Here is a 26,950-nt window from a genome sequence, read left to right on the forward strand (position 1 = left end):
TCTTCAGCTTCCCATACTCGCTGACGAATCCATTTAAGACTTTTGAAAAATGGCACTGAATTCAATGCACACAGTCTACTGTGAGATTCTGGTTGATTTAAGCCCTAATCCCACACACGATCAGGACGTCATTCATGTAAGGATAGAGGAGCGGCTTAACAACAGCTCGTGCTTCTATACCATTTAAGATTTGTGAAGTGCTTTCCTCATGCCAACCTTGAAGAAGGTAATATAATTATTATTATTTCCACTTTATAGATGAGGAAACTGATCTCTCTGGGGTTAAGGGAGTTGTCCAAGGTCATACAACTAACTAATGTCTGGTTTGAGTTTCCTATCTTCAGATTTAGGACTGTTTCCACTACCCTCGTCTGTCTCTCCATTAAGGTCCAATTCTATGCCAGAGATTCCATGATTCCTTGCTGACATGCTCACACTTTGGGCTCTTGAGCCGCTGTCCTTCAAAATGTCAGTCATCTCCCACTTCTAATGTCTTCATAATCTGTTCTCCAGACCCACTACCTGGCATAAATTACTCTCTCCCAGCTAAGCAATGATATCTTCACTACTGACGTCGATGACCTTTTCTCAGTCCTCATCCCACTTGGCTTTTGACATCGTTGACGGTCCTTTTCTTCTAGAAACTCTCTGGATTTTCATGACGCTTCTGTCAATAAGCTTTAAGTGCCAACTATGTGCTGGGCTCTGGAGATACAAGTACAAAGAATGAAATAATCCCTACATCTCAAAGGGGAAGACAACAAGTATTTGTGTGTATGTATATGCATATATAGGGGTAGTTAGGTGGCTTGGTGGATAGAGAGCTGGGCCTGGAGTCAGAAAGACTTCTCTTCCTGAGTTCAAATCTTGCCTCAGATACTAGCTGCGTGACCCTGGACAAGTCACATAACCTTGTTTGCCTCAGTTTCCTCATATGTAAAATAACCTGGAGAAGGAAATGGCAAACCGCTCCACTATCTTTCCCAAGAAAACCCCAAATTGGGTCACAAAGAGTCAGACACAACTGAAATGAATGAACAACAACATATGCATATATATAATATGTTCAGCATAAATATAAAGTACATGTACATATATTCTGAATAAATGTAAATAAAAATATAAAATATATTCAGGATAAATATAAAGTATATGCGTGTGGTCAGCACAAATATAACTAAATAAATATGAATGCATACAAAGCAGTTAGATACAAAGTACTTTGGAAGGGAAGGTTCTCCTCCTATCTGTCTGATTATTCCTTCTCAGTCTCCCTTGGTAGATCACCATTCATTCCTGCCCATTAAGCATGGGTATGTTCTCTAAGGCTCTATCCCAAGCTAATCGAGTGATCATCTCTATGCAGAGAGCCCCCAAAGCCATATATCCAGCCCTTACTTCTCTCCTGAGTCTTTCAGTCCCACATTACCAACTCCCTGCTGGATATCTCCAACTGGATATTCATAAAATCATAGATAACCAGGGACTTTGGAGGTCATGTAGTCTAACCCCTCTATTTTACAGATGGAGAAACTGAGGCTCTGGGAGGTGATATGACTTGTCCAAGGTCAAACAGGTCATAAGCATCAGAGACAGGATTTGAACCCAGGTCCTCCATGCCTAGCAACAATGCTTCTTCCAGAGGCATTTCAAACTCAACATATCCAAAGTGGAAATTAATACCTTTTCCCAGTTAGGGACAATATCGTTCTTCCAAACTTCCTCATTCCTTCTGAGGGCACCGCCATTCCCCCGACTCCCCAGGTTCGTGGCTTTGGAGCCATCCTCACTTCTTCCCTTGGTCTCACTCATGTGTGCCCATGGTCACACAGCTTTTAAGAGTAAGAGGAAGGATGTGAATCCAGGTACTCCCGGTGTGGAGGGGCAGGGTGATGCAGGGGGTGATAATAATAATTAATAATTTTAGCGGTTATATAGCACTTTTAAGTTTGCCAAGCACTTTAGGGTTATCCCATTTGAGCCTCCCCACAGCCCCGTGAGGTGGACCCTGTTGTCATGCCCATTTTATAGACGAGGACACTGATGCTTGGCCAGGACGAGAGACTGGCTGAGGCCCAGAGGCCTATAAAGACATTCACGTCCTGCCTCTCACGCACGCTGGCTTCGTGACCCTGGGCAAGTCATTTAACCTCTCAGTGTACTGATATCTGATACTGGGCAACCAGTATTGGTAGAGGGAGTTTCTTCATCTGGGTTCTCCTTATGCCAATAAAATCATAGGGTTAGTCCCTATCTGGAAGCTAGGTGGCTCGGTGGATAGAACACCAGGCCAGGAGTCAGAAAGACCCGAATTCAAATCCAGCCTCGCTTATTAGCTGTGTGACCCTGGGGAAGTCACTTAACCCTGTTTGCCTCAGTTTCCTCATCTATAAAATGACTAGGAGTAGGAAATGGCAAACCATTCCAGTACCCCTGCCAAGGAAACCCCAGATGGGGTCACAAAGAATCAGACACAACTGAAACAACTGAACAATGACGTTTCCTATCCCATTCCAGATGCCAAAATCAGTGCACAATCAACTGGGCCATGCTTGTTCTATGGCTCATCTCAGTCCTCCAGGTCCACATCTCTAGCACCACCCACAGCCCTGGATCCTGACAGAAGAATCGCAAGCCTTTTCTTCCTCACCTTTTGGCCAAACTTGGGGGTCTGTGAACATTAGCTAATGATCCAGAAGTGTTTTTGCTGCTATCCAGGGAAAAGTAATATATCCGAACTCACTTCCTCCACAGTGATCTCCCCAGTTTCTGATGATTCCCTTTTCATCCCCATGCTTTCCCTGCAAGAGCTCTGGCTGTTGCTGATTAAAACCTGCTACTGCCCAAAGCAAGCTAGGAGACATTGTCCTATATCCTCTTTTATTAAAATTTGGCAAACGGGTGTAAAATGAAGATAAAACAAATTCTCCCCTCATCCTTTCATGGATGCAGATATTTAATTATCTGAAACCAAGATAAACAGCAGGATGTGTAGTGTCCATGTGACGCAGAGAAGCGAAGGCAGGCATCCAGAAGCTGGCAAATGGAGTTATTAAAAGCTAATGATGTGATTCAGCCTTGGAATTAAGGGCAAGGAAATGAGTCTGAAGTTATTGACTTTATCAGTAAAGTTCTCCGCTGTAGTGGTAGCACTAGAGAGAGAGAGAGAGAGAGAGGACTAGGCAACAGGAACCGCACATAGAGGCAAGAAGAAGAAAGCTCCAAATTCTGGGGCACTCCTAGTCGTTATTCTCTGCAATAGAGGAATATTCTGATTACTAAGAGGTTTATTAGCTTGCTGAAGGCAGCCAGGTGAAGTTTACAAAATGGCCAAGCTGTAAGAGGGGAATCTTTGGGAAGCTGTTTCTCCATTGACCTGACACATAGCAGTTACTTAATCAATGGTTGTTGGGTTGAATTGTCAAGTGGAAATCCAGATTGCTTATTCATAAGGAAAGTATTCTTGGGGATGAATTGCCATCAGGAAGACCTGAGTTCAAATCCAGCCCCAAATACTGGGTAACTTCTGTCTGCCTCAGTTTCCTAATCTCTAAAAGGGGATAAAAATAGCACCTACCAAGCAGGGCTACTTCGAGGACTGAATGAGATAATATTTGTAAAGTGCTTTGCAAACCTTAACACACTTATATAAATACTAGCTATCATGATTATTATTAAGCATGGCAGAATCAGACCTGGAATCATTCATGCACGTGATTCATTTCAGCAAACATTAAGCGCTGGGCAATGGGGATACAAAAACCACCACGAAATAATTCCTGTCCTCCAAGAGCTTACAACCTAAATGAAAGGATGTTTGTATACAAAGAAGTAAATGCAAAGGAATGCAAAGGAATTTCAAGAGGGAAGATGCACTCCAAATGGAGATCAGGAAAGGCTTGATACAGGAGAAGGACAAAAGGAGTCCAGGATCCTTCCTTTCCTCCCACCCGGGATAAAGATTTCACATGGTTCTGTTGCATTGCACCGACGAGCGTGTAAGATCTACTTGCCCCTCATCTGCTGTTTTCCCCCAGGGAGACTGAAGATGAACAATCTATGTAGGAGTTTCCCAGACTCTTTGCCTTCTCTCCAAACTGTGGAAAGACATGGTGCTGACCCTTTTTCCTGTCTCTCTGTTGTGCCTGTCCCTTCTCCCCAGGGGAGGGAAGGATAAGTTTTCTTTTTTTGGGAGGGAGAGTATGAATCCTGGGGTGGATTCCCCCAGCCTCTGGCTGGCCTCAACACTGGAATACTAGGGGTTTCTATAATAAACAGATGAATGATAAAAAAAATAGGAGAAGGTACCTTAGCTGTGCTCTTGAAGGAAGCTAGAGGGATTCTATGAGGTGGGGGATGATGTATGAATCCATTCCAAACATGAGGTGGGGGTGAGGAATAAGGGAGAAAGAATGTTCTGTGCTGGGGCAAGTGTGACTGGATCAGTTTAGTATGCGAGGGAGAGGCAGGTGGGAACCAGGTTATGGGAAGGCTTTCAATGCCAGGCTGAGAATTTATTTTATCCTAGAAGCAATGGGGAATCATTAGGGATTTTTTAGTAGGTAGTTGATGTTGTCAGATTTGTGTTTTAAGAAAACATATGTAACTAGGTGGGCACCCACGCACACTGGCTGCAGGAATATATATTTATAAACAGGTACGTGCCATCTGCTGAGGTAAGAACTTGGTCTGTGGAGACCAAAGATCTCAGGTGTGGTATTGCCTGGTTAGGAGCCTCATAACTGTGTCCTGAGAGAACTTGTCCAGTGGGGACATGATACAGAGAGGCCCCAAACCCAAGGCCTGGCCCGGCAGGACCCTTTCAATGTCCATTTCACATATTTCATAAGGCACTGAACAAAGTTAGACACATAACAACACTAGAAACAATCCTTGTTAGTGATACTTTGGCTTCTGGTGACCCAACTTATCCAGTTTATACTAAAATCTAAGTGAGAAAGCCAAAGACAATATCTATATTCCCCCAGCTTCTGGCTGGTCTCAACACTGGAATACTAGGAGTTTCTATAAACAAGTGAATGGTAAAAAAAATAAAATAAAATAGGAGACAGTACCTGAGCTGTGCTCTAGAAGGAAGCTAGGCTATTCTATGAGGAATGGCTAGGAATGGTTTTGATTCCCTCCCAAATGTTTTCATCATCTTTGTTAAGAGATGATGGAGAAACTACAGGAGAAGGAAGACCAAAGCTAGCAAAGAGGAAGAAAGAGTAGGCTGGGGAAGGAGATCTCTGGGAGAATAATTCTAAGGACAGGTAGGGAGCAGAAGACATGTGAGATGTCTCACGTCACTGAGTTAATTCTTAGAGGACCATGTTTGGAGCCAGAGAACATCCTCAACTATGAAGCATTCATCTCACACACTAAGGTCTCCATGGGCTGAAAGCTATTAATATGATTATTTAGCAGTAGATTGCTAAAAAAAAATCTCATTTTGGTTATTAACAGCAGGGCTGACTGGGCAGGAGCTGTCAGCATTTCCATTACTGCCATCCTCTGCTACCTCTGCTTCCAAAGGCTTAGTTAATACAAACGGTAAGTCTCAATTCTCAGTTTGAAATCCCTAAACTTCAACCCTTAAAGCACTGCAATTCTGCCTACGTGGGTGTTCCTTCCACTGACCCAGGTTACAATCTCTCCAAATCTTCCTAGATCATCTTCATGCAGTGTTTTCATCCTCCTCATTCCCCTACCAAAATCATCCCTTGGGGGTTAGCCTTCTCTGGTGATGATGACTCCCTCCACATTTAGCACAGTGCCTGTCACATCAGAGGCTCTTAATACATGTTTCTTGTGTTTAATTGAATGAGATAGATGAGTCCTCATGCAACAGGCACATGAGTCATCCCTTGGCCTGGACTTGAAACCTCTTCAGCTTGGGTAGAATCTGGCAGAGTTTCTGTTTCACTGGCATAGGCTTCGTGAATCCACAGTCACTCAGTGCCGAGATATGGCATCAGAGGAAGACTTTGGACGAGGTTGAACAGATATAGATAGATAGGTAGGTAGAGCTAGGTAGATAGATAGATAGATAGATAGATAGATAGATAGATAGATGATAGATAGATAGATAGATAATAGATAGATAGATAATAGATAGATAGATAGATGGATAGATAGATTAGATAGACAGATAGATAGATAGATGATAAATAGATAGATGATAGACAGATGGATGATAGAGAGATAGACAGATAGATAAACAGATGGATGAGAGAGAGATAGATGATAGACAGGTAGATAGATAGATAGATGATAGATAGATAGATAAATAGATGATAGACAGACAGATGATAGACAGATAGACGGATAATACAGAGATAGACAGATAGATAAATAGATGGATGAGAGAGAGATAGATGATAGACAGGTAGACAGATAGATAGATGATAGATAGATAGATGATAGATAGATAGATGATAGGTGATAGGCAGATGATAGACAGATGATAGACAGACAAATAGATGGATGATAGAGAGATAGATAAATAGATGGATGAGAGAGAGAGATGATAGGTAGATAGATGATAGATAGATAAATAGATAGATAGATAGATGATAGAGAGATAGGTAAAATGACAGAGAGAAAATCAGATAAATAGACAGAAATGCAGGCAGACACACAAAAAGACAGACCAGAAGGCAGGCAAGCCAAGAGACAGACAGATAGAAAGACAGACAGGTAGGCAGGCAGGGACCAAAATAAAATACAGAGACAGAAAGACAGGTAGACAGATAAATATACAGACAGACAGAGGACTCATCCACTCAATCCAGAGGGACTCATTTGTAGTTACTTTTCCCTTTCCTAACCTACAAGAGAAGGCCAAAAAAATAATGCAAATCTCCCTTGCTTATAGGCATGAAGGTATTCCTTTGGAGCACAGTTAAAGACATATCTCTTCTCCTCCTATGAAAATAAAATGGAGTGGTTGGTTTTGGTTTTTTTTTAACCTACAAGGCTGTTCAACTTATTCTAGGATAAAGTGATCCTAAGGAGAGAGCGGTACTGAGCACGACCCAGACTGGCTTTGCCAGCTTACATTTCGCCCTGCCAGGTTCCAAATGAAAAATGGTAATTTCCCTGGAAAGCCCATCTATCATTCCCAGGTACCGCTGAGCATACAATCTGTCCAATCAGGCCCTCTTCATTTTCAAAGAAATTCAGACCACTAAGTATCCCATAAATATGTGCCCTGCCTCATCACCAGTATCTCCTCCATCTTTTTTGTATCATTCCTACCATTTTCAATCGGCTGGGCCTCCTGCACTGCTTTCTCTGGTACTTACATAAACCTGAGTTCTGATTCCCTTCTGACTAAGACTTCCCGAAGACGCTGAATTTTTGCCATCTCCAACTCAATCTCCTCCGGCATCATGGTTGTCTCAGCCATGGAAATGATGTCAAGTTGATCTGCACAGACAGAAGAAACACGAGACACGTGAGTCAGGTTATGCCAGGTTATATAGCATTTTGCCAACCCCCCAAAGCACCATAAAAGATGGAGAAGGCTAGCTGAATCTCTGGCAGCTGTAGAGTGCTCAGTATTTAGTGCCTTGTACATAGTAGAGACTTAATAAATGTTTATTCATTGATTAATTTATGATTCCTGGAAAAGTGGTAGCCACGTGCCAGGATCCATTTAACCTGGGAATGGTCAGTCATCAGTCAACAAGCCTGTATTAATACTTAGTATGTACCAAACGCTGGGCTAAGCTCTGGAAAAACAAATACAAACAAACAAACAAAAAAGATGGTTCCTGTCTTCAAAGAACTTATAATACTAATGAGGAAGATAACACATAAAAGGGAGTTAAAAGGGGGGGAGGAAAAAAGGGGGAATGATGGAGAAGTTGGGAGGACCGCAACTCAGTGAGAAATGAAGATCTGGCTAGCCTGGGAGCCCTTCTTAAATGGAGGTTCTGGGAGAAGCCAACCAGTCAGAGGGAAGGACTTCAGGGGCTAAGGGTATTTCTGAGGTGTGAGTTCCAGGGCTGAAGAGGTCTGCCAGCATGAAGAGATTTCTGTTGGCATGATGGAGGAGACCAGTTTGATGGGAAATGAAGGGGTGGTATATTTCTTTGAAAGACTGGAAACCATTACAAAATAAGACTACAGCCACTGCCGAAAGGATGGTGTTAATAAATTGACAAGGTATTAGGGATACAAAGACAAACATGAAAAAGTCCCTGCCTTCAAGGAGCTTACGTTCTTTTTGGGGGAGGAAACATTTAAATATGTAATTATAGCAGATACAAGGTGATTCTTTTAGGGAGGAGCCCCTAGCATCTGGGGAGATGAGGAAAGACTTTATGTAGAAGGTGGCATTCAAGCGGGACTTTGGAGAGAACCAGGAATACTAAAAGATGGAGGTAAAGAAGCACATTCCGGGGCACGGGGGAAGGCCTGTGTGAAGGCATGGAGGCAGGAGATTGGGGAAACAGCAAAAAGGCCAGTTTGGCTAGAATGAGGAGTATGTTAAGGAGAAGTAGGCTAGAGAGGTTGGTTGGGGCAAAAATGTGTTTAAATGCTAAGCAGAAGGGTTCACATTTAACTCTAGAGGTAACAGGGAATCCCTGTGGAGTTTACTGAGCAAGAGGATGACAAGTCAGACCTGTGTTTGCACTGTAGCAGCTGTGCAGAGAATGAGTTAGAGAGGGGAGAGACAGAGACAGACAGACAGACAGAGGGACAGAGAGAGAACCAGAGAGAGAGAGCGGGGGGTGGAGAGAAAGATAGAAAAAGAGAGAGGGGGGAAGGAGGGAGGGAGAGTCAGAGAGAGAGAAAGATAGGAGATAAAGATAGAAAAAGAGAGAGAGGAGAGGGAGAAAAAGAAAGAGGAGACAGTGAGAAAAGAAAAGAGGAGAGAGGGAGAGAGAGAGAGGAGAGAAGAAGGGAGAGAGAGAGACAGAGAGTGAGAGAGAGACAGAGACAGAAAGAGAGAGTGAGAGAGAGACAGAGAGAGAGAGAGAGAGATAGAGAGTGAGAGAGACAGAGAGAGAGAGACAGAGAGTGTGAGAGAGAGAGAGAGAGAGAGAGAGAGAGAGAGAGAGAGAGAGAGAGAGAGAGAGAACATTATTTGAGGCAAGGAGACAAATTAGGAGACAACTGCAATAATCCAGGCAAGAGGTGATGAAGGCTTAAACCAGAGTGCCGGCTGTGTTACTCAAGAAGCAGATGGATGTGAGTGATGTCTTGAAGGTAAGGTTGGAAATACATTATTTGAAACTCTTGAAAACATTTCCGTATAGAAACACATTACAAATGATGGTTAATTCCTAAGCTAGGCCATGTGAGTCCATTTAACACATAATGAAACTAGACTATAGTAGCTGGAGGTCAGGATCCCAGAAAAGAAGGCCATGCATTGCACAAGTAGGGCAGAAGAGAAAGGGAAAGAGACAGTCACTGCTCAACGGATTTTTTTCTTTTAACTTACAATGCAAGGGATATGCACAGAAAGACATATCTGAGTACAAACTCAGTTAGGTTTTACTATGGGGATTCTTTTATCCAGAAAAGCATCAAAATCAAAAGGAACAGTTTCATCATTCTTCTTGGCTATAGCAACAAGAATACTTGGGGGTGCAAGAATATATAGGAGTACAGAAAAACTCAATTAAGAAACATCTGCTTTAAAAAGATATAAGTGATATATAGTACAGATAATTAAAGTAGTGTTAGTGACATACAGTACAAGCAATTAGCTACAGTTAACAAACATCTGTTCATATAGGATACAGGGTGCTTCCTTAGCAAACTACAGCGGTCCTGTAATTTCTTAAAACCAAGATGGATTTACTTAGATCCAAAGTTAGTTAAACTCCATTTCACACCCTATCATCCACCATGTGGTGCTCTTTCTCCCAGATCCTTTATGTCTTAGCCACAAGCCCCCACTGCATCACACTCCACAAGCTGTTCCTTTCCCCTGCCCCCCTCAAAGTGCTCCAATCACTCCATCCCAAATGACCTAACCCACTTCTGGGGCTTCTCCATCAAAACTCCCTTTCCATTTGATGCATGAAATCTCAGCTAGTTGTTGGGGGCAAAGCAATCACACAGAACTAATTCAAACTAAGAAGTGAATGTTTGATAACCTTTTAACCCTCTCAAAGGTATTCCTACTTTAAGAAGGGCATGCTCATTAACCCAGAAGAATCTTTAGATGGAGGAGTTGTGAGCAATCCAAAGTAAAGGAAAAAAATTTCAAGCAGGGTTGAGAAAGATACTCTTGGGCAGCCCAGTCAGTTCAGCTTTAGAAACTAGGGTCAGCTCCCCAAAGCCAGTTTGCTTTTCACAGTCTCTTTTCCTTTCCCAAGTACGATATTCTCTAAAAAGCTCTGAGGTTTTTCCCACTATAGTTCCCAAGGCACTGGCAGAAAGGACTGTGATAGGAAGTAAGGAGGATGTGTGGAAAAAGGAATTGGGTTTGGGAAGGGTTGGGGGGCACAAAGGCATTAGTAGCCCTTTGTATGAATGGCTTATTTATAATTCAGGCCTTTTTAGTTGATCAATAAACATTTGTTAAATGCCTCCAATGTGCTAGGCACTGTGCTAAACACTGATAGGTGTTTTGTCCAGTCAGTGTTTCTTCAAGCATTCATTGCTTAGCAGGATTATCTTTGATCCAAAGCAGAAATCTCATGGCACCTGGTTTCCCATCACAGTTTGGATGGGAAACATTTTGTTTCTAATTCTCTTTGTCCACAGCCTCAAACCTTGCCTAAATGATCAGTCCCCTAAGACACCAGCCAATGCTTAGAACTAACAATGCAGTAACACAATCTTTCCCTTTTTTCTTCATCTTGTTTCAATACTTTCAGAGGTACAGATGCTGTAAATGGCACCATACCCCGGAAGTGGGGTGTAGAATAACGAGAATTAATCATACCTGGTGGATTGGCACTTTACCTCAATCCTCGGGGAAGGTGAAGATGGCATTGTTTGACTTCATTTATTCAAATGAACACTCAGCTGGGATTTGAGGATGAGGACTGTCTGACCCTGATGAGGAATCTTGAGGGGCAGTACTTCTTTCCCTCTAGGGAAGGGGTATGATAGTCTAGAGCTCAAGATGTATGCATATGAAAGGGAGAGCCAGGTGAGCGAAGTAGTGAGCTGGCCTTGGTGCTAGCAGAACTAGGTTCAAATCTTGTTTCTAACACACAGTGACAATGTAGCATTGGGCAACCTATTTAACCAACCTCTCAGTGCCCTAGGCAACTCTCTGACACCGTAAATTGCATACAAGGTGACAGCCTGCATTGGCAGAGGAAGTGTCCTCATCTGGAAGTTCTCTATTCCAATGGAATCCTAAGTGCAATCACTATCTCAATCCTCTTAGCAGTGACCATGCTACCTCCACAATCCAGAACTCTGAAACTCCTTTCTGATCATCACCTCCTATCAATTCTTCTTTCCCTCTCCCTTACTCCTCCAAAACCTAGTTTCTGTTCTCACTGTGATTTCTACTCACTCTGATTCACCCTCTTGTCTGAGCCTACTGACTCTCGCCTTGTTTTCCTCTTCTCTCTTCACAGTCTTGACCCTAACAACAGCAAGTTCACCTCAGGTCTGCTATCCTTGACTCCTTTGCCTTTGTTCTATCACTAGTGTAGTACAGAGAGCTTAGTAAATGCTTCTTGATTAGTTGACCAATTATCATGTATCAGGCACTGTGCTTGGTGCTGGGAATAAAAAGACAAAAAAATGCAACAGTCCCTGTTAGAAATAACAAGAATTTTACCTGATGATGTGTAAATTAAGAAAAAAAAAAGATTTTATTTCTCGTCATTATTTGACGAGGTGACTTAGCCTCTTAGCTGGCACAAGCCCACCCCAAGTTAGGTACGAAGCTCTTTTATTTCCTCCAAATTCAAATTTCACTCCTTGAACCCCATTGGTCAGCATTTCGGGATTCACTAAGCCCCACCCCTTGACTACATCTTTTCACTTCACATTTCAATCCTCCCCTTCTCATCCACACACTTTATTCTTTATATTTTTAGTTTCTTTTCCCTTTGTCTGCATTAGATAGTATGAGAAAGCGATCCCTTTCAATTGCTAACGAAAATTGACAAATCATGAGTTTGAAGATTCAGACCCAGGATATCAATGATAAAAGCCACATCTAATAGTGAGTCTGAATTGAGTCTTAACCTTTTGAGATTGACACCTGGCCTGACAGTTCCTTTTGAGATAGATGGGCAGGCCTTAGAACAAAGAGTCTGCCTTTTAGATATTCTGATTTTCAAGCAGCCAAACTCTACAACTGCCTCAAAAAGCAGTTTGATTTCCTATAATTAGCCACTAGTATGGCTTCAAATCATATTTTCATAGAATATCTGTGGAAACAAAATTCAATCATACCTTATATCCTTGATCTCAAAGAGCTTATATTTTGGGGGAAGGAAATAATATCCACACAAAAGATACAAAAAATATGCCCAGTATTCAATTCTCAGATGGATCTGTGGTCCTATTGAGTGGGAGTCTTCAGGATGCATTGCAGAGAAATATGAGTCACAGAATTACAAAATTTCAGAGTTGGAAGGAAGCTCATGGATCATCTAGTCTAACTCATACCTAAAAAAATCACTTCCACAACATACATGAAAAGTGGTCAATAGTAAATAGTAACTGTTTCTCTTTTAGCCAGCAACTCTGAGGGTCTTTCCCTCACAGTTTGATTTTTTATTACTAAAAGGGCCATTCCTTGACTCACTTCTTAAAGAGGCCTATTCACTGAATGGACATTACCTCACTCAGAGGGAGAACCTGGAAAGACCTTAGCCCAAAAGGGCCAGGGTCTCCCATTGCATCCTGGGCCGTCTCCAATTGTCCTAATGCATGTCAGGTCAGTGGACCCAGATGGCTCTGGAGGAGAAAGTAAGGCTGGTGACCTTGCACAGCCTTCCCTCACTCAAATCCAAGTCAACTGCAAGTCATGTCATCATTCCCTGATGTCATGGTCCTCTTCAAGAAAAGACAAACACAACAACAACAACCTAAAAAAATCACTTCCACAATATACATGAAAAGTGGTCATCCACCCTTTGTTTGCAGCCTTCCAATGAGGGAGACATTACAACCTACCATTTGTTCAGTCATGTCTGACTCTTCCTGACCCCATTTGGGGTTTTCTTAGCAGAGATACTGGAGTGCTTTGCTATTTCCTTCTCCAGCTCATTTTACAGATAAAGAAACTGAGGCAAACAGGGTTAAGTGACTTGGCTAGGGCCACACAGCTAGTAAGTACCTAAAGCCAGATTTGAATTTAGGCAGATGAGTCTTCCTGACTCCAAGCCTAGTACTCAATTAACTACACCACCTAGCTACCCCACAACCTACCACTGCCTCCTCCTGAAAGTTATAGGATCACTGAGCTAGAGCTGGAAGGCATCTCAGATGCTGTCTACTGTAACCCTTTCATTTCACAGATGAGGAATAAATTGAGGTTAAGTGACTGGCCCAAGGCATCACAGGTAATGGGCATGAGGAATATGATTTGAACCTAGGTCCTCTCACTCCAGACTGTGTTCTTCCTACTGTATCATGCTGTCCCCCCAGTTGTAGGCTAGGCTCAGAATTAAGTTAAAAAGAGCAGACAGGATTGCGCTTGAAAAATTCTATAACGCTTTGAACAATCCAAAGCTGTTCCTTGATCTCATCTTTTCAATACTAATATCAGTTAGTTAATAAACATTTATTAAGTGCCCACTATGTGCCAGGCACTGTACTAAGCACTGGGGATACAAAAAGAGGCAAAGGCAGTCCCTGTCCTCCAGAAGCTCATGATCTAAGGAAAAGCTCACAATCTATAGTGATTCTTTAGGGATGGAGGACATGTGCAAACACTGCCCTGGAACCAACTCTGAAACTCCTTTATAGAAGATATAAAAGTTGCCCACTAATGGAGACTTCGTTCCAACATTGATGACGTCTCTTTAACAAGTTGTGAAATTCCTTTGACAGGGTCAGCTCTTTACAAGGCTATCCTGAGTGTCCTGAGTTAGCCCCACTTTGTTAATGAAGTTGAAGGTTGCTTAATACCTAGCTAAACCTCCATTGACGATGAAATTGACACCTGAGTTACACCCTTAGACATAACCTTTAAAAGGAGGGTTAGAGAAAGGATTTGCTGCTAGAGAGAAATGCAGAGATGATGGGACTATGTGCAGTCAGGTTTCAGTGAGGGGAAGTGAAGCAGATAGTGTTCTAAAGCAACCTTCCCCCCTCGCCCCTGAATGTCTTCATCCCAAACGTGGAAGTAGCAGAAAGGCAGAGGTACAAGGGTAGATCAAATTCCAAGTCCAAACAGAAGCTCGTGTACCATGCCAAGTTTCTTGACCAAGCAAAGCTAGAGCTGAGGAGTAGTAAGTTTCACTCACTCTTTGCTCTTTGGTCCTGGCTTTTCCTCAACTTTGATTATAGCGCCTTTTTGCTCTTTTATTGAAGACTACCCCCTCCAGATTATTATCCATCAGTATCTATCACATTAGGAAAAATGCTATCCATCCACAGAAAGAGAATGATCTCTGATAATCTGCAAATTGAAGTGTAATCTTTTTATTTTCTTTATTTTTCTTGCTTTTTTGCAATAGGGTTAACATAAAAATATGTTTTACGTGATTTCACATGAGGAGGGAAATACTTTGGAACTCAAATTTTAAAAGAATATTAAAAATAAAAATAAATTGAAATTTTACCCCCCAAATTACCATATTAGAAATTTAGACCCGTTCGTATTATTGGGAAAACAGTTTTGACTTTTAAAAACGTTAACAGTATTTTATTTTTTCCAGTTGCATGTAAAGACAATTTTTAACGTTCATCTAAAAGAAATCTGAGTTTCAGATTTTCTCCATCCTTTCTTTCCCTCTTCCCTCTCTAAAACAGTAAGCAATTTTATATAGGTTATATGTGCGCAATCATCATTTTGACTTTGAAGACCTTCTGAAAGGGTCTCAGGGAGACCCAAGAGTCCTCAGACCAGACTTCTAGAAGCACCAATGCAGAGGAATCAAACTGGTCTTTGAACTTCATTTGTACTGTGAGTTGTAAGACTATAAAGATCTGGGTGACAGGGATTGGCTCTTTATCAACCCTGAGTTCTTTCCCGTTTCACAGGAACCACAACCAGGAGAAAGCTATATTTATAAAGAATCGCTTTCTGGGAAAGTGTCAGGTATTCCATAAACCCAAGTACACCAACAACAGGACAAGGACTCCCTATTTGACCAAAACTGTTGGCAAAATTGGAAACTAGTCTCACAGAAATTAAGTTTAAGGCATCATTCTACACTATATATCACAATAAGTTCCAAGTGGATACTTGACCTAAATCACAGTGGTCATAGCATAAAAATGAAAATAGAGGAGAACATCAGGAGGACCCTTGTGTAATACATCTAATCTAGAGGAGAATTTTTAATTAAACAAAGAATAGAGGAAGTCATGGTAAAATGGATATTTTTGTTTATATAAAATTGAAAAGGTTTTACATGAACAAAATTAATGTATGATTAGAGAAAGAGTTAAGCGGGGAGAAATTATTTTTTTTCTGGTAAATAGTATTTTTTCCAATTACATGTAAAGATAGTTTTCAACATTCATTTTTTGTAAGATTTTGAGTTCCAAAATTTTTCTCTCTCCCTCCCTTCCTCCTATCCCCCCTCCCCAAGATGGCAAGTAATCTGATATAGGTTATACATGTGCAATCACATGAACATATTTCCACGTTAGTCATACTGTGAAAGAAGAAGCAGAATAAAAGAGAAAAGCCACAGAATACAAAAAACAAAAAAAGTGAAAATAGTATGCTTTGATCTGCATTCAGGCTCCATTTTCCATCATGAGTCTTTTGGAATTCTCTTGGATCACTGTATTGCTGAGAAGAGCTAAGTCAATCATGGTTGATCATTGCACAAGATTGCTGTTACTATGTAAAATGTTCTCCTGGTTCTGCTCACTTCACTTAGCAAGAGTTCATGTAAGTCTTTCCAGGTTTTTCTGAAATCTGCCTGCTCCTCGTTCCTTACAGCACAATAGTATTCCATTACATTTATATACCACAACTTGTTCAGTCATTCTGGGGAAAAACTATTGTGGCAAATATCTTTAATAAAGTCTTGATATATTGGATATGTAAGGAATTGATACGAATGTATAAGAACTAGATCCATTCTCCAGTAGATAAGTTGTCAAAAGGAATGAACAGACAGTTTTTAACAGAATACAAACTATCAATGACCATTTGAAAAAATGCTCCAATTAGGGAAATGCAAACCATGAATATCCAGGAAGTTTTTCCTGTTGTCTAACATCCCCTCATTCCCAAAGGAGGTTGTGAACCATTGAGCAAATATTTGGATTACGAGCTTGGGTAATAGATACCCTGATTCATTTCTTTTTTTTTCTTCCTTTCTTTTTGGTCCTGAATGTGGTTTACTTTAAATAACTTCATATTCAAACATCCCTGACTCTTGATCATTCCTTAAACATCTTAGTGTGTGAAGAGTGGCTGAGGTTGCGCAGACTCAATCTTACTTTCTACCTATAAGCACAATGTACTCCCATTTTAGGACAAAGTGGTAGGTTTAGTTTTTTCTCTTCTAGATTGCTTCCCTTTTTGAAGACTTCTGCTAACACATCAGGTTGTTTTTGTTTTGTTTTGTCTTCAGCTAACTGCCCGGTAAAACTTATTTATTCCCAAACATTATATTATAGAACGCTGTATGTTTCCAAAAGAATTATTTTCTTACCATAATGAATGGAATGGTAAATAGCCCTTTGCTTTTATTGAATTACTATTTCCAAGGAAAGTAAAGTAACCAACTGTAATCCAGCTGCTCATGACGTCTGTTCTTTCCTCTGCTTATCTCATTAAGTATGGCTCCTGGAAATCCAGAGCGGCTTTTGGAATTCTACCAGGAATTCAATTGAGGGGGAGGGCAAGAGGTAAGGAAGGTGATTATATTTTACATGGTAGGCAAAAGGAGGAGGAACCAGAAGAATTCAGAGTTGGGGTTGCCTTCTTAGAAGTTGCACTAAGGCGTTGACTACAGTGGCCAGTGAGGACCTTCAGTCGCTTCAGCTGAAAATGATTTCTTTCCTTCTGCTAGTCACATCTAGGGGCCACACTGGATAGAGTTCCAAACCCTGGAGTCAGGAAGACCTGAATTCAAAGACAATCTCAGACACTAGCTGTGTGTGACCCTGGGAGAGTCACTCAACCCCTTTTTGCCTCAGTTTTCTCATTTGTAAAATAAGGATAATAACAGGACCTCCCTACCAGGGTTGTTGTGAGGATCAAGTGAGATAATAATTACAAAACACTAGCACAGTGCCAGGTACATAGAAAGAGCTTTATAAACACTAGCTATTATTATTGTTATTCAAGTGCATCTATTTTCTGAAGCTCCAACAATCTTTCTCCCATCTCAAGAAAAAAACCAATAAGCATTATTAATCATAAGGATTATTCCCCCATTTGTGATCTAGAGGCCACAGAAGGGTCAATGTTTGCACAATAATGTACCCCCAGCACAGAGACCAGGGAAAGCCAGAGCCAAGAGATCCAGCCATCACTTTGACAAGCCAATCAAAGAGAACCATCTCTGTACCCAGCACTATACTAGGCATCACAGGTGGGAAATATTTTCAGCTCTCAAGTAAATTACAAACTATTTAACAAGCGGATTGGAGAGATAAGATCCAATAAGCAATGAGAAAAGAAGATGGAACTCTTTATATTAGCATTATATGCTGATAGAATAAAGCACTAAATTTTGAGGTGTGAGACCATTAGAGAATAGTACTGTATGTAAGAAGGTGCTAATTGGATTTTACAGACATTAAGTGAAAAAAGAATTCAGTGAGGGAAGGGATGAATGTGGGCTAGAGTCATCAGAGAAGTATTTATGAAAGTGAGTTGTGCCTTGAAATGTGAAAAAATAGGGAAGGTGGTATGAATTATAGAGAGTAGAAAGAGTATAACTAAATGGAAAGACATGGAAGCAAGCATGGTATATGGGGGTGGGTCAGGGTATGGCGAGGGGACCAACCTGGTTAAATATAGAATTCATGTTGGGTATGATGGGAAAAAAAATTTGCTTAAGTAACTTTGGGGCAAGAGTATAAAGGGTTTTGAAAGTCACATAAAAGAGTTTAAGGCTTATACTGTAAACAAAATGTAGCCAAGGTAGAAAGTAGGTTCATGAACAGAGGAATGATTTGAAGTTTTCTCTTACTATGAAGGGCTGCACCAACCTCTCAGTCATTCAAACTTGCCACTTTGGTTAAATTATAAATACCTCAAAACCACATACCCCATATACCCAATCTTGTTTCTACCTTCACAACATCTCTAGCACACATCTCCTTTTCTCCACTCATACTTTCTCTGTATCCCTAGCACTGAAGACAATGTCTGGCACATTTGTTGTCATTGAGTCATTTTAGTCATGTATGACCCTTCAAGACCCCATTTGGGGTTTTCTCGGCAAAGATACTGAAGTGGTTCTCCATTTCCTTCTCCAGCTTATTTTACAGATGAGGAAACTGAGGCAAACAGGATTAAGTGGCTGGATTTGAACCCGTGAAGATTGGTTTTCCTGATTCCAAGCCCAGTGCTCTATCTACCGTACCACCTAGCTGCCCTCTATGGCACACAGTAAGTGCTTAATACATGCTTATTCACTGACTAATGATAAATGCTTGTTAAAAAGAATGAATGAGTGAGTGAAGGCAGAAGAGAGCAAATTGAAAAGAGATTGGAAAGTCTAGAAGGGGTGGGGAATAAATGTAGGAATGAAGGCTATTAAGATTGTTGTGTTTGTCCTTTGTTCTCGAAGAGGACCGTGTCATCAGGGAAATGATGACATGATTTGCAGTTGACTTTGATTTGAGTGAGGGAAGGCTGTGCAAGGTCACCAGCCTTACTTTCTCCTCCAGACCCATCTGGATCCAGTGGCCAGATATTCATCAGAATGACTGGAGATGACCCAGGATGCACTGGGAGACCCTGGCCCTTTTAAGCTAAGGCCTTTTGAGGTTCTCACTTTGAGTGGACAGGTCATTCAGTGAATAGGCCTCTTTAAGAAGTTAATCAAGGGATGGCCCCTTTAATCGAAAACTCCAAAATAAATAAATCTAAATGGGAGAGGAAGACCCTCGGGGTTTCTGGCCAAAAGAGAAAGAGTTATTATTTAGTATTTACATAAAGGCTATTAAGAAACAGGGAAGGGAAAGAGGAGAGAACAGAGTGGTGGGGTTGGCTTTGGAAAAGAGGGGGCATATTTCTTCATCTGCAACTGAGTATATTGAAGTGAAGAAGAGTATAAATAAAAGAGTTCACACTTCATGGAGTCAACCTTTTCAGTAAAGTGGAAGGCAAGATTTTTAGTGTACTCATTGGTAAAATGAGAGTTTGGGGCTACATGCTAAGGTTCCATCCAAAAATATGTCTCAGACTCTGCTCCATGGATCCCTGAAGTTCCACATGATGTGAATAGGGTGCTGTCTTTTTCCTCTAAAATATTAAATACAAAATATATCTATAGCAAAAAATTACTTGGAAAATTTAGGGATATAAAATATTCATTTTATTTTTATGTCGCATAGTCTATTTTATTATTTATTGTGCATAAATTTATGTTTATTATAGTTTCTTTCAACTTATAATGGATAGTTTTGCATTTTCTAAATCCAGTTTCATTTTTATTACTTTATGAATGGTTGTTATACTCTTTAAAAAAACAAAAGGACAATATTAATAACATTTTTATATTTTAATTTTAAGTTTCATCACCAAAGACAAAGCAGTGGGGTGACTATGTGGGAATTTAAAGGAATAACAGATGAACACTATGCTGGGACTGCACTGTTACTAATGAAATGTGAAAAAGTCTAGATCTTCAGCATATTGGGCGGATCCTTGGTGGAGAGATGTATCTGTTAATCACTAAGAATTTATGATGTTCCTGCTATGTGCCAGTCACCGTGCTAGGCACTGAATGAATCAAAGTATTTATCCAATGGGGATGTTGGGTTGTTGTTTAGTCATTTTCAATTGTGTCTGACTCTTTGTGACCCCATTTGGAGTTTTCTGGACAAAGATACTGGAGTAGTTTGCCATTTTCTTCTCCAGGTCATTTTATAGATGAGAAAATGGAGGCAAACAGGGTTAAGTGACTTGCCCAGGGTCACACAGCTAGTAAGTGTCTGAAGTCACATTTGAACTCAGAAAGATGAGTCTTCCTGACTCCAGGCCCTCTATCCACTGCACCACCTAACTGCCCCCATTCAACGGGGACACAAAAATGTAGCAGTCTACAGGAGAGCATAGATAAGAGTCACAGGATGAGGAGACAGGTTGTGAGCACCTACCTTAATGACACTAAGGTCCTTTGAATATAATCTTTAATTATAGATTAAAAGGTTAAAATATTTTTGTAAGTAATTTAAATATAAACCTATTTTTCATTTTTAAGGTGCTATGTTTTTTAGGAAAAAATCTTTTTATCTATTATAATTTGGGGTTTGTTTTTTTTTTAAAGAAACATTGCAAGCTATGAAGCAAAGTCCCTAAAGCCTTGTGACCCACTGTGGGCATATATCCAAAGCCTTATTACAAAGTGTGTTGAATTACATAGGTAGAAACAGGATGGTACCATGGAAGGAATATTGCTTCTAAAGTCAGAGGAGCTAGGTTCAAATACAGCTTAACAGACCTGTATGATCTTGAGCAAATCAAGGACCTCAATGTTCCCGAATTTCCTCATCTCTAAAGCAAGGGAGGTTGGACTCAATGACCTCTGAGGTCATGTTCCTCTCTAGATTGCTGATGCCAAGACACAGGCTAAGATCCCTGCTTAGCAACCGAGTCATCTCAGCTCCTGCTTCCGCCACCTCCAGGTTTATCGAGCTTGACTGTATTGCAGCTTGACTGTATTGCAGCTTGACTGTATTGCAGAGCATCATAGTCCTTCCTGGGGATGGTAAGAAAAAAATACAACAGAGTGATGGGCTCACATAGGAAGAGCCAAGTAGGAAAGACAGAACCATAATTGCTTTGAAAAAATAAAAAAAAGTAAACCTCAAACTGTTCCTAATGATGAGAAGGTATGAAGGGAGCAATCTTTACACACTCATGCTTTCCCTTTGGTGAGATGATCTCACCGAATGTTGATTTCATGATCGAACCTGCTCATCAGCGAAAGTAAACAGAAGTGACTGTCGATAAAAGACGAGAGGTGAAAATGCAAACGGTAAAAAAAAATCCACCATGAAGGTGAAAGCATGAAAGAAAATCATTACTAAGCTTGTAAGGTAGGGAGCACAGACTGGGTCGTTATTCAGTCATGTCCGACTCTTCAAGACCCTATTTGGGGTTTTCTTGGCAAAAACATTGGTGTGGTTTGCCATTTCCTTCTCCAGCTCATTTTACAGATGAGGAAACTGAGGCAAACAGGGTTAAGTGCCTTATCAGCCACACAGATAAGTAAGTGTCTGAGGCCAGATTTGAACTCAGGAACATAAATCTTCCTGATTCAAAGCCCAGCGCTCTATCCACTGTACCACCTAGCTGACAGAGAATCTGGCTTGGAAGTGATAGCCCCTATTTTAGGTACATGCATGGGGATGATATGATAATTACATTTTTGCTGGTTTTAACAAACATACCACACTAAAATTTATGTACCTAAGTGTTATCTTTCAAAGTAAAAATAATAGTGTCTTAAAAATAGCAAAGTGCTGCATGACCTTGGGCAAGTCTCTTAACTCTAATTGCCCTGTCCTCCTCCTCAAAAAAAAAAACCACCAAAAAACAGCAAAGTGGCTTTCCATGCATTATCTCTTTTGATCTTAACAAGAACTCTATGAGTTCTACTGACATTCTACTGACAAGGAAATTGAGGCTCACAGAAATTAAATGACTTGTCCATAGTCACACAGCTAACAGATATCTATGCTGCTGATGTTCAGAACGTTTTTTGGAGCTCATCTTTGGGCAACATATTTCAGAGTCACCTTTTTTAAGCTCCACAAGAAATTCAATTTCCTTATAAGCAGCAGCGGCATAAATAAATAAATGGTCAAATAATATGAATAAGCAATTCTCAAAAGAGAAAATGCAAGATATTAACAATTCTAAGGGGAAATGCTAAATTAAAATTACTCTGAGGGTCCACTTCACCTGACAAAAATATAAAATTACAACTTTTGGAGGGGCTATGGGTTGACAGGCACATCAATCAATAGGCGGAAGTGTGAATAGATCCCACCATTTGGGAGAGCAATTTTAAACTATCCCCCAAAAGTCACTAAACCCTTTGACTCAGTGATATCACTACTAGGAATATACCCCCCAAAAGAGCAAAGATATTAAGGGTCTCGTAAATTAAAAAAAATTAATTTGTTGTAGCAAAGAAATGGACAGTAGAAGAGTAGCTCATAAATTAGAGAATGGCTCACCAAGTTATGGGATATGAAATGATAGAATATTATTGAACCATAGGAAATAATGAAAGGGATAGATTAAGAGAAACCTAGGACGATTTATAGGAACTGATGCAGAATGAAGCGAGCAGAACCAGAATAATTTATACAATGACTATAATACTATAAAGAAAAACTCTAATTAATGCAATGACCAGCCACAACTCCAGGAGACTGATAATGAAACATGCTTCCTATTATAATCTTATGACCTCCCAGCAGAGAGGATATAAACCATATAGGTGGAGGATGAGACATAAGTGTTTCAATACTACCAATGTGTGAACTTGTTTTGCTTAAATTGTTTTAAAAAGAGAGAGAGAAGAAGGCTTTTGGTGGGGGTGGGGAGAGGACAGACTTTAGCTGATGAGCAGGTTCGATCATGAAATCAACATTCAGTGAGATCATCTCACCAAAGGGAAAGTATGAGTGTGTAAAGATTGCTCCCTTCATACCTTCTCATCATTAGGAACAGTTTGAGGTTTACTTTTTTTATTTTTTCAAAGCAATTATGGTTCTGTCTTTCCCACTTGGCTCTTCCTATGTGAGCCCATCACTCTGTTGTATTTTTTCTTACCATCCCCAGAAGGACTATGACGCTCTGCAATCCAGTCAAGCTGCTCTAGTGAAGCAACTAGCAGGTAGTGAGAGTAACGCAAAAAATAAGAAAGAAAAGAAAATCAATTAAATGTTTGGTTTTAGAAGGAAATTCAGAAGAGGACACAGAAAAACAAAGCAATGTTGGTGCTACCATGTCAAATGTGGTATATACTTGAAAAAAAACCCACGGATATAGCAGAGATTTCCAGTTTCATACACAACTGTCTTTTTTTGCTCTTCTTCATATATGGGAATGTTCATTGATGTTTGTCCAATTCATATTTTTTTTAAAAAAAAGAAACAGCAGCATGTTATAGTTGGAAAGAGGAATAGTCTTGGAGTCACGAGAAACCTCCTGGGTTCAAATTCCACATCTGACCCACACTAGATGTATGGTCATGATCAAGTACCTTAATTTCTCTGTGCCTCAGTTTATTCATCTTTCTAATGGAATACCAGTGTTACTTACCACACAAAGTTGTCAGAATCAAAGGGGATAATGTTTTTAAACCTCAAAATGCTACATACATATTGCCTACCATTATTACTTTATCTTCATGCCTTTTTTTAAAACCGAAAATTGTACCACAAATCTAATAAAGATTTGCCGCTATTTAACGTGCTGAGAAGGGTAAAAGAAAATTTCTCCCTCTCTCTTTGCCGACACCATACCTTAAGTTTGTGTGGATATATAAACTTTGGTACATCCAAAAATAGGATGGAGTGACTGGGCTTTTGCCTCAGAGTGCTAAAATTTTTAAGAAAACTAAGAACATTTACAATCCTTCAGCAGTTTGGTTAACAAGAAAAACTACTTAAAACAGGAAGCTACAAAATGACAATCTGGAGTTTTCCCCCTACCCAAAAGTTGCTAATATCTTGGGGTCTCTGTCTGCTGCCCCCCACCTCAGTCAGCTGGGGATATGCTTTATGCCCCTTGTCCCAGGAACAAAAATAGCTGGTTATGGCTCTGAGCTTTAGTAATGTTTGTTAAACAATCAATCACATGAGTCATAATCACACTTCATACTTCCCCTAATTGTTATGTGACCCTCAATGAGTCACTAAACCTCCCTGTGATGAATGTATTTCACCATCTCTAAGTGAGGGTATCACATTTGTTTATAGGTCCTTAGAGAGCCCAATAGGAAAGAACAAATTATTCTTTGTTCAGAAAGAACTGCCAGAACTGTCAAACGAGTGTGGAAATTGAAGACCATGTAATTGCAGGAAGATAATTGTGCCAATTAAATTTCATAAACGGCTAATGTTTTTCGTCTCTTTCGCAAATTCTTCATATTATTCAAAGTTCATTCTTGGACTACCCTCTATCGATGCAATTTCAGGATGATTTCATGCATACGCGCAATTACAAATGTATCTTGAGCAGCCATTCATGCATCTTCCCGGAGCCTTCCCCACACAATATTTACACGCTAATGCAGAAGTAAGCAAAAGGGAACAGGTGGCAGAGACAGGATGGAGGGAGAAGCAAATGGAGCACCTTAAAAGCCTGCTTGGTGAAGGATAAAATAATTACAATACAGAAGGAAATTAACTTCATTTTAAAAAATTGCTTAGGCTGAAAATCATGTGACTCATTTAATTACTCACTCGCTTGTCAGATGGAAGCTAGACTGCTTCTAGACTGTGCCGATGACGTCATTTAGATTTACAAAATACAAGCCTATGGAATAAAGATAGATCAGATCTCATCTCTCTGGGGTAACTTTGATGAGGGCCAACCTGAAGGCAAGGTGATTAATTCGATGACCTCTCAAGACCTTCAGACTTAAAAGGATTACAGGAATATTAAAAAAATCAATGACTGGGAGAGTCTGGAGGCAAATCCAGCTTCAGCTATTTATAGCTGTATGACTCTGGCCAAGTCACTTAACTGCCTTGGTTTCCTCATTTGTAAAACGGGGATAATAGTAGCACTTACAGGGGCAGCTAGGTGGCGCAGAGCACCGGCCCTGGAGTCAGGAGGACCTGAGTTCAAATCCAGCCTCAGACACTTTTAACACACTTACTTAGCTGTGTGACCTTGGGCAAGTCACTTAATCTCAATTGCCCTGCCTTCCCCCTCCAAAAAAAAATTAATAATAGCACCTACCTCACAAGGTGGTGGCAGGGATCAAATGAGACATTTGTAAGGCACTTAGCACAGTGCCTGACACATAGTAGGCACTTAATAAATACTTATTTCCTTCCTTCATTAAGAGCTGGAAGGTCCTGTAGAGATTATCTAATCCAATCCCCTCACTTTACAAATGAGGAAACTGAGGCACAATTCTAGGAATATGCTAAATAAATGCTGCTGTGATATAAGATTTCTTTAGGCTCAGTAGTCAATTTACTAATAGTTTCTACTCCTAAGTGGCGTCTGCCACATTTGTCAGACAGCCTGACTCTTGCTTCCTCGCTCCCTTACAGCAGACATTAGACCAAGGAAAGTAGCCTGGCACATGACTGAAGATGCAAGTGCAGGCCTGCTCCCAAGCTCTTTGCAAAGAGAGCAGATCCTCATATATTAGGGAAGATTTCATTATGTTCTTGCTTGATGATGGAGAAATGGGCAAGACTAGTATTCATGTCCTCTTTTGGCCTGTGGGAGTCTGTAACCCTATGAAGATCCCCTACCTCTCATTCATGGTGACCTATTTTGGTTATGGCTCTTACCTAGGGATGTCATTCTGTGTCCAGATGGCTCAGACAAATAGCGAGGGAGCATTGCCAGGGACTGGACATTGCTATTTACACCTATTTTTCTCTGAAGGGTTTTTAGCTTTCACTTTGGCATCGTTCCCTTCTGTACAATATAACCTCCCTCTGGACAGACCTTCCTGAGCTTGGCAAGCCTAAATGTAAATGAAGATCCATTTTTAAATGTCCTCACTAATCAGGTAATGCAGCCCTGGAATAGCCGGCTCTTTGGACTCCTTTCTTGGGAGAGCATTAACTTTAATATCATCATCTTGAGAAAGTCAGATATAATCAAACTGTGTAGCTGCAAGAATGATATTGCCTAAGATGGATTTGGTCTCCGTATTTCACATTGCTACGTGATGGGTAAAAATTTATCCTTCAGTTTGCTCTGCCCTTTAGTAATAATCCATATTTAGGGGGCAGCTGGGTGGTGCACTGAGTAGAGTGCCAGCCCTGGAGTCAGGAAGACCTGAGTTCAAATCCAGCCTCAGACCCTTGACACACTTACTGTGTGACCTTGGGCAAGTCACTTAACCCCAATTGCCCTGCCTTCCCCCCTCCAAAAAAATAGCCCATATTTACATGGCACTTTAAGATTTACAAAATGCTTTCATGACAATAACCCTAACATGTACATGATGTAAGTATTATCTGCATTTTGCAGATGGGGAAACTGAGCCTGAGAGATGTTCCATGACTTGCCAGGATCATACAGTCTGTCAGTGTCAAAGCCAGGATCTGAACTCAGATCTCTCTTGGCTCCAAGTCCAGCACACTTTCCAAAATGCCACACTTATTTTAAGTCCCTGACCTTTTCTTCTTTCCCATGCACATATCTTGAAACATTTCTTTTAGTATATTTCTTCTTGCCCTGTTCTTTTTTCTCGATCCATTTTTTTCTAACTTCCATCTATATTTTTTGTTTGTTTTGACATCATTTCTGAATATATTCCTTCCCCCATCTTCTATCCAGCAAGCTATTGCTAGTGACAAAGAAAATAAGAAAAAAAGATCAGGAAAAAAATAGCCAAGACATCAGTCACCTCTGGCAGTAAAAGTGGTTTTCCATGCCCGTGTTGTGTTCAGTCACGTCTGACTCTACATGACCCCGTGTACTTTG

General features: G+C 40.5%; 1 protein-coding gene across 1 annotated transcript in view; it reads right to left on the reverse strand.

The window, feature by feature from the left end:
• Positions 1-26,950, reverse strand: part of BMERB1 (bMERB domain containing 1) — a 135,794-nt gene that overhangs the window by 44,302 nt on the left and 64,542 nt on the right. The window contains exon 2 of the mRNA XM_036738716.1: positions 7,308-7,431. Coding sequence (XP_036594611.1) covers positions 7,308-7,431 — 124 coding nt within the window. The remainder of the gene's footprint in view (positions 1-7,307; positions 7,432-26,950) is intronic.

The sequence above is a fragment of the Trichosurus vulpecula genome, chromosome 9 (assembly GCF_011100635.1).
Source record: "Trichosurus vulpecula isolate mTriVul1 chromosome 9, mTriVul1.pri, whole genome shotgun sequence".
Lineage (NCBI taxonomy): Eukaryota > Metazoa > Chordata > Mammalia > Diprotodontia > Phalangeridae > Trichosurus > Trichosurus vulpecula.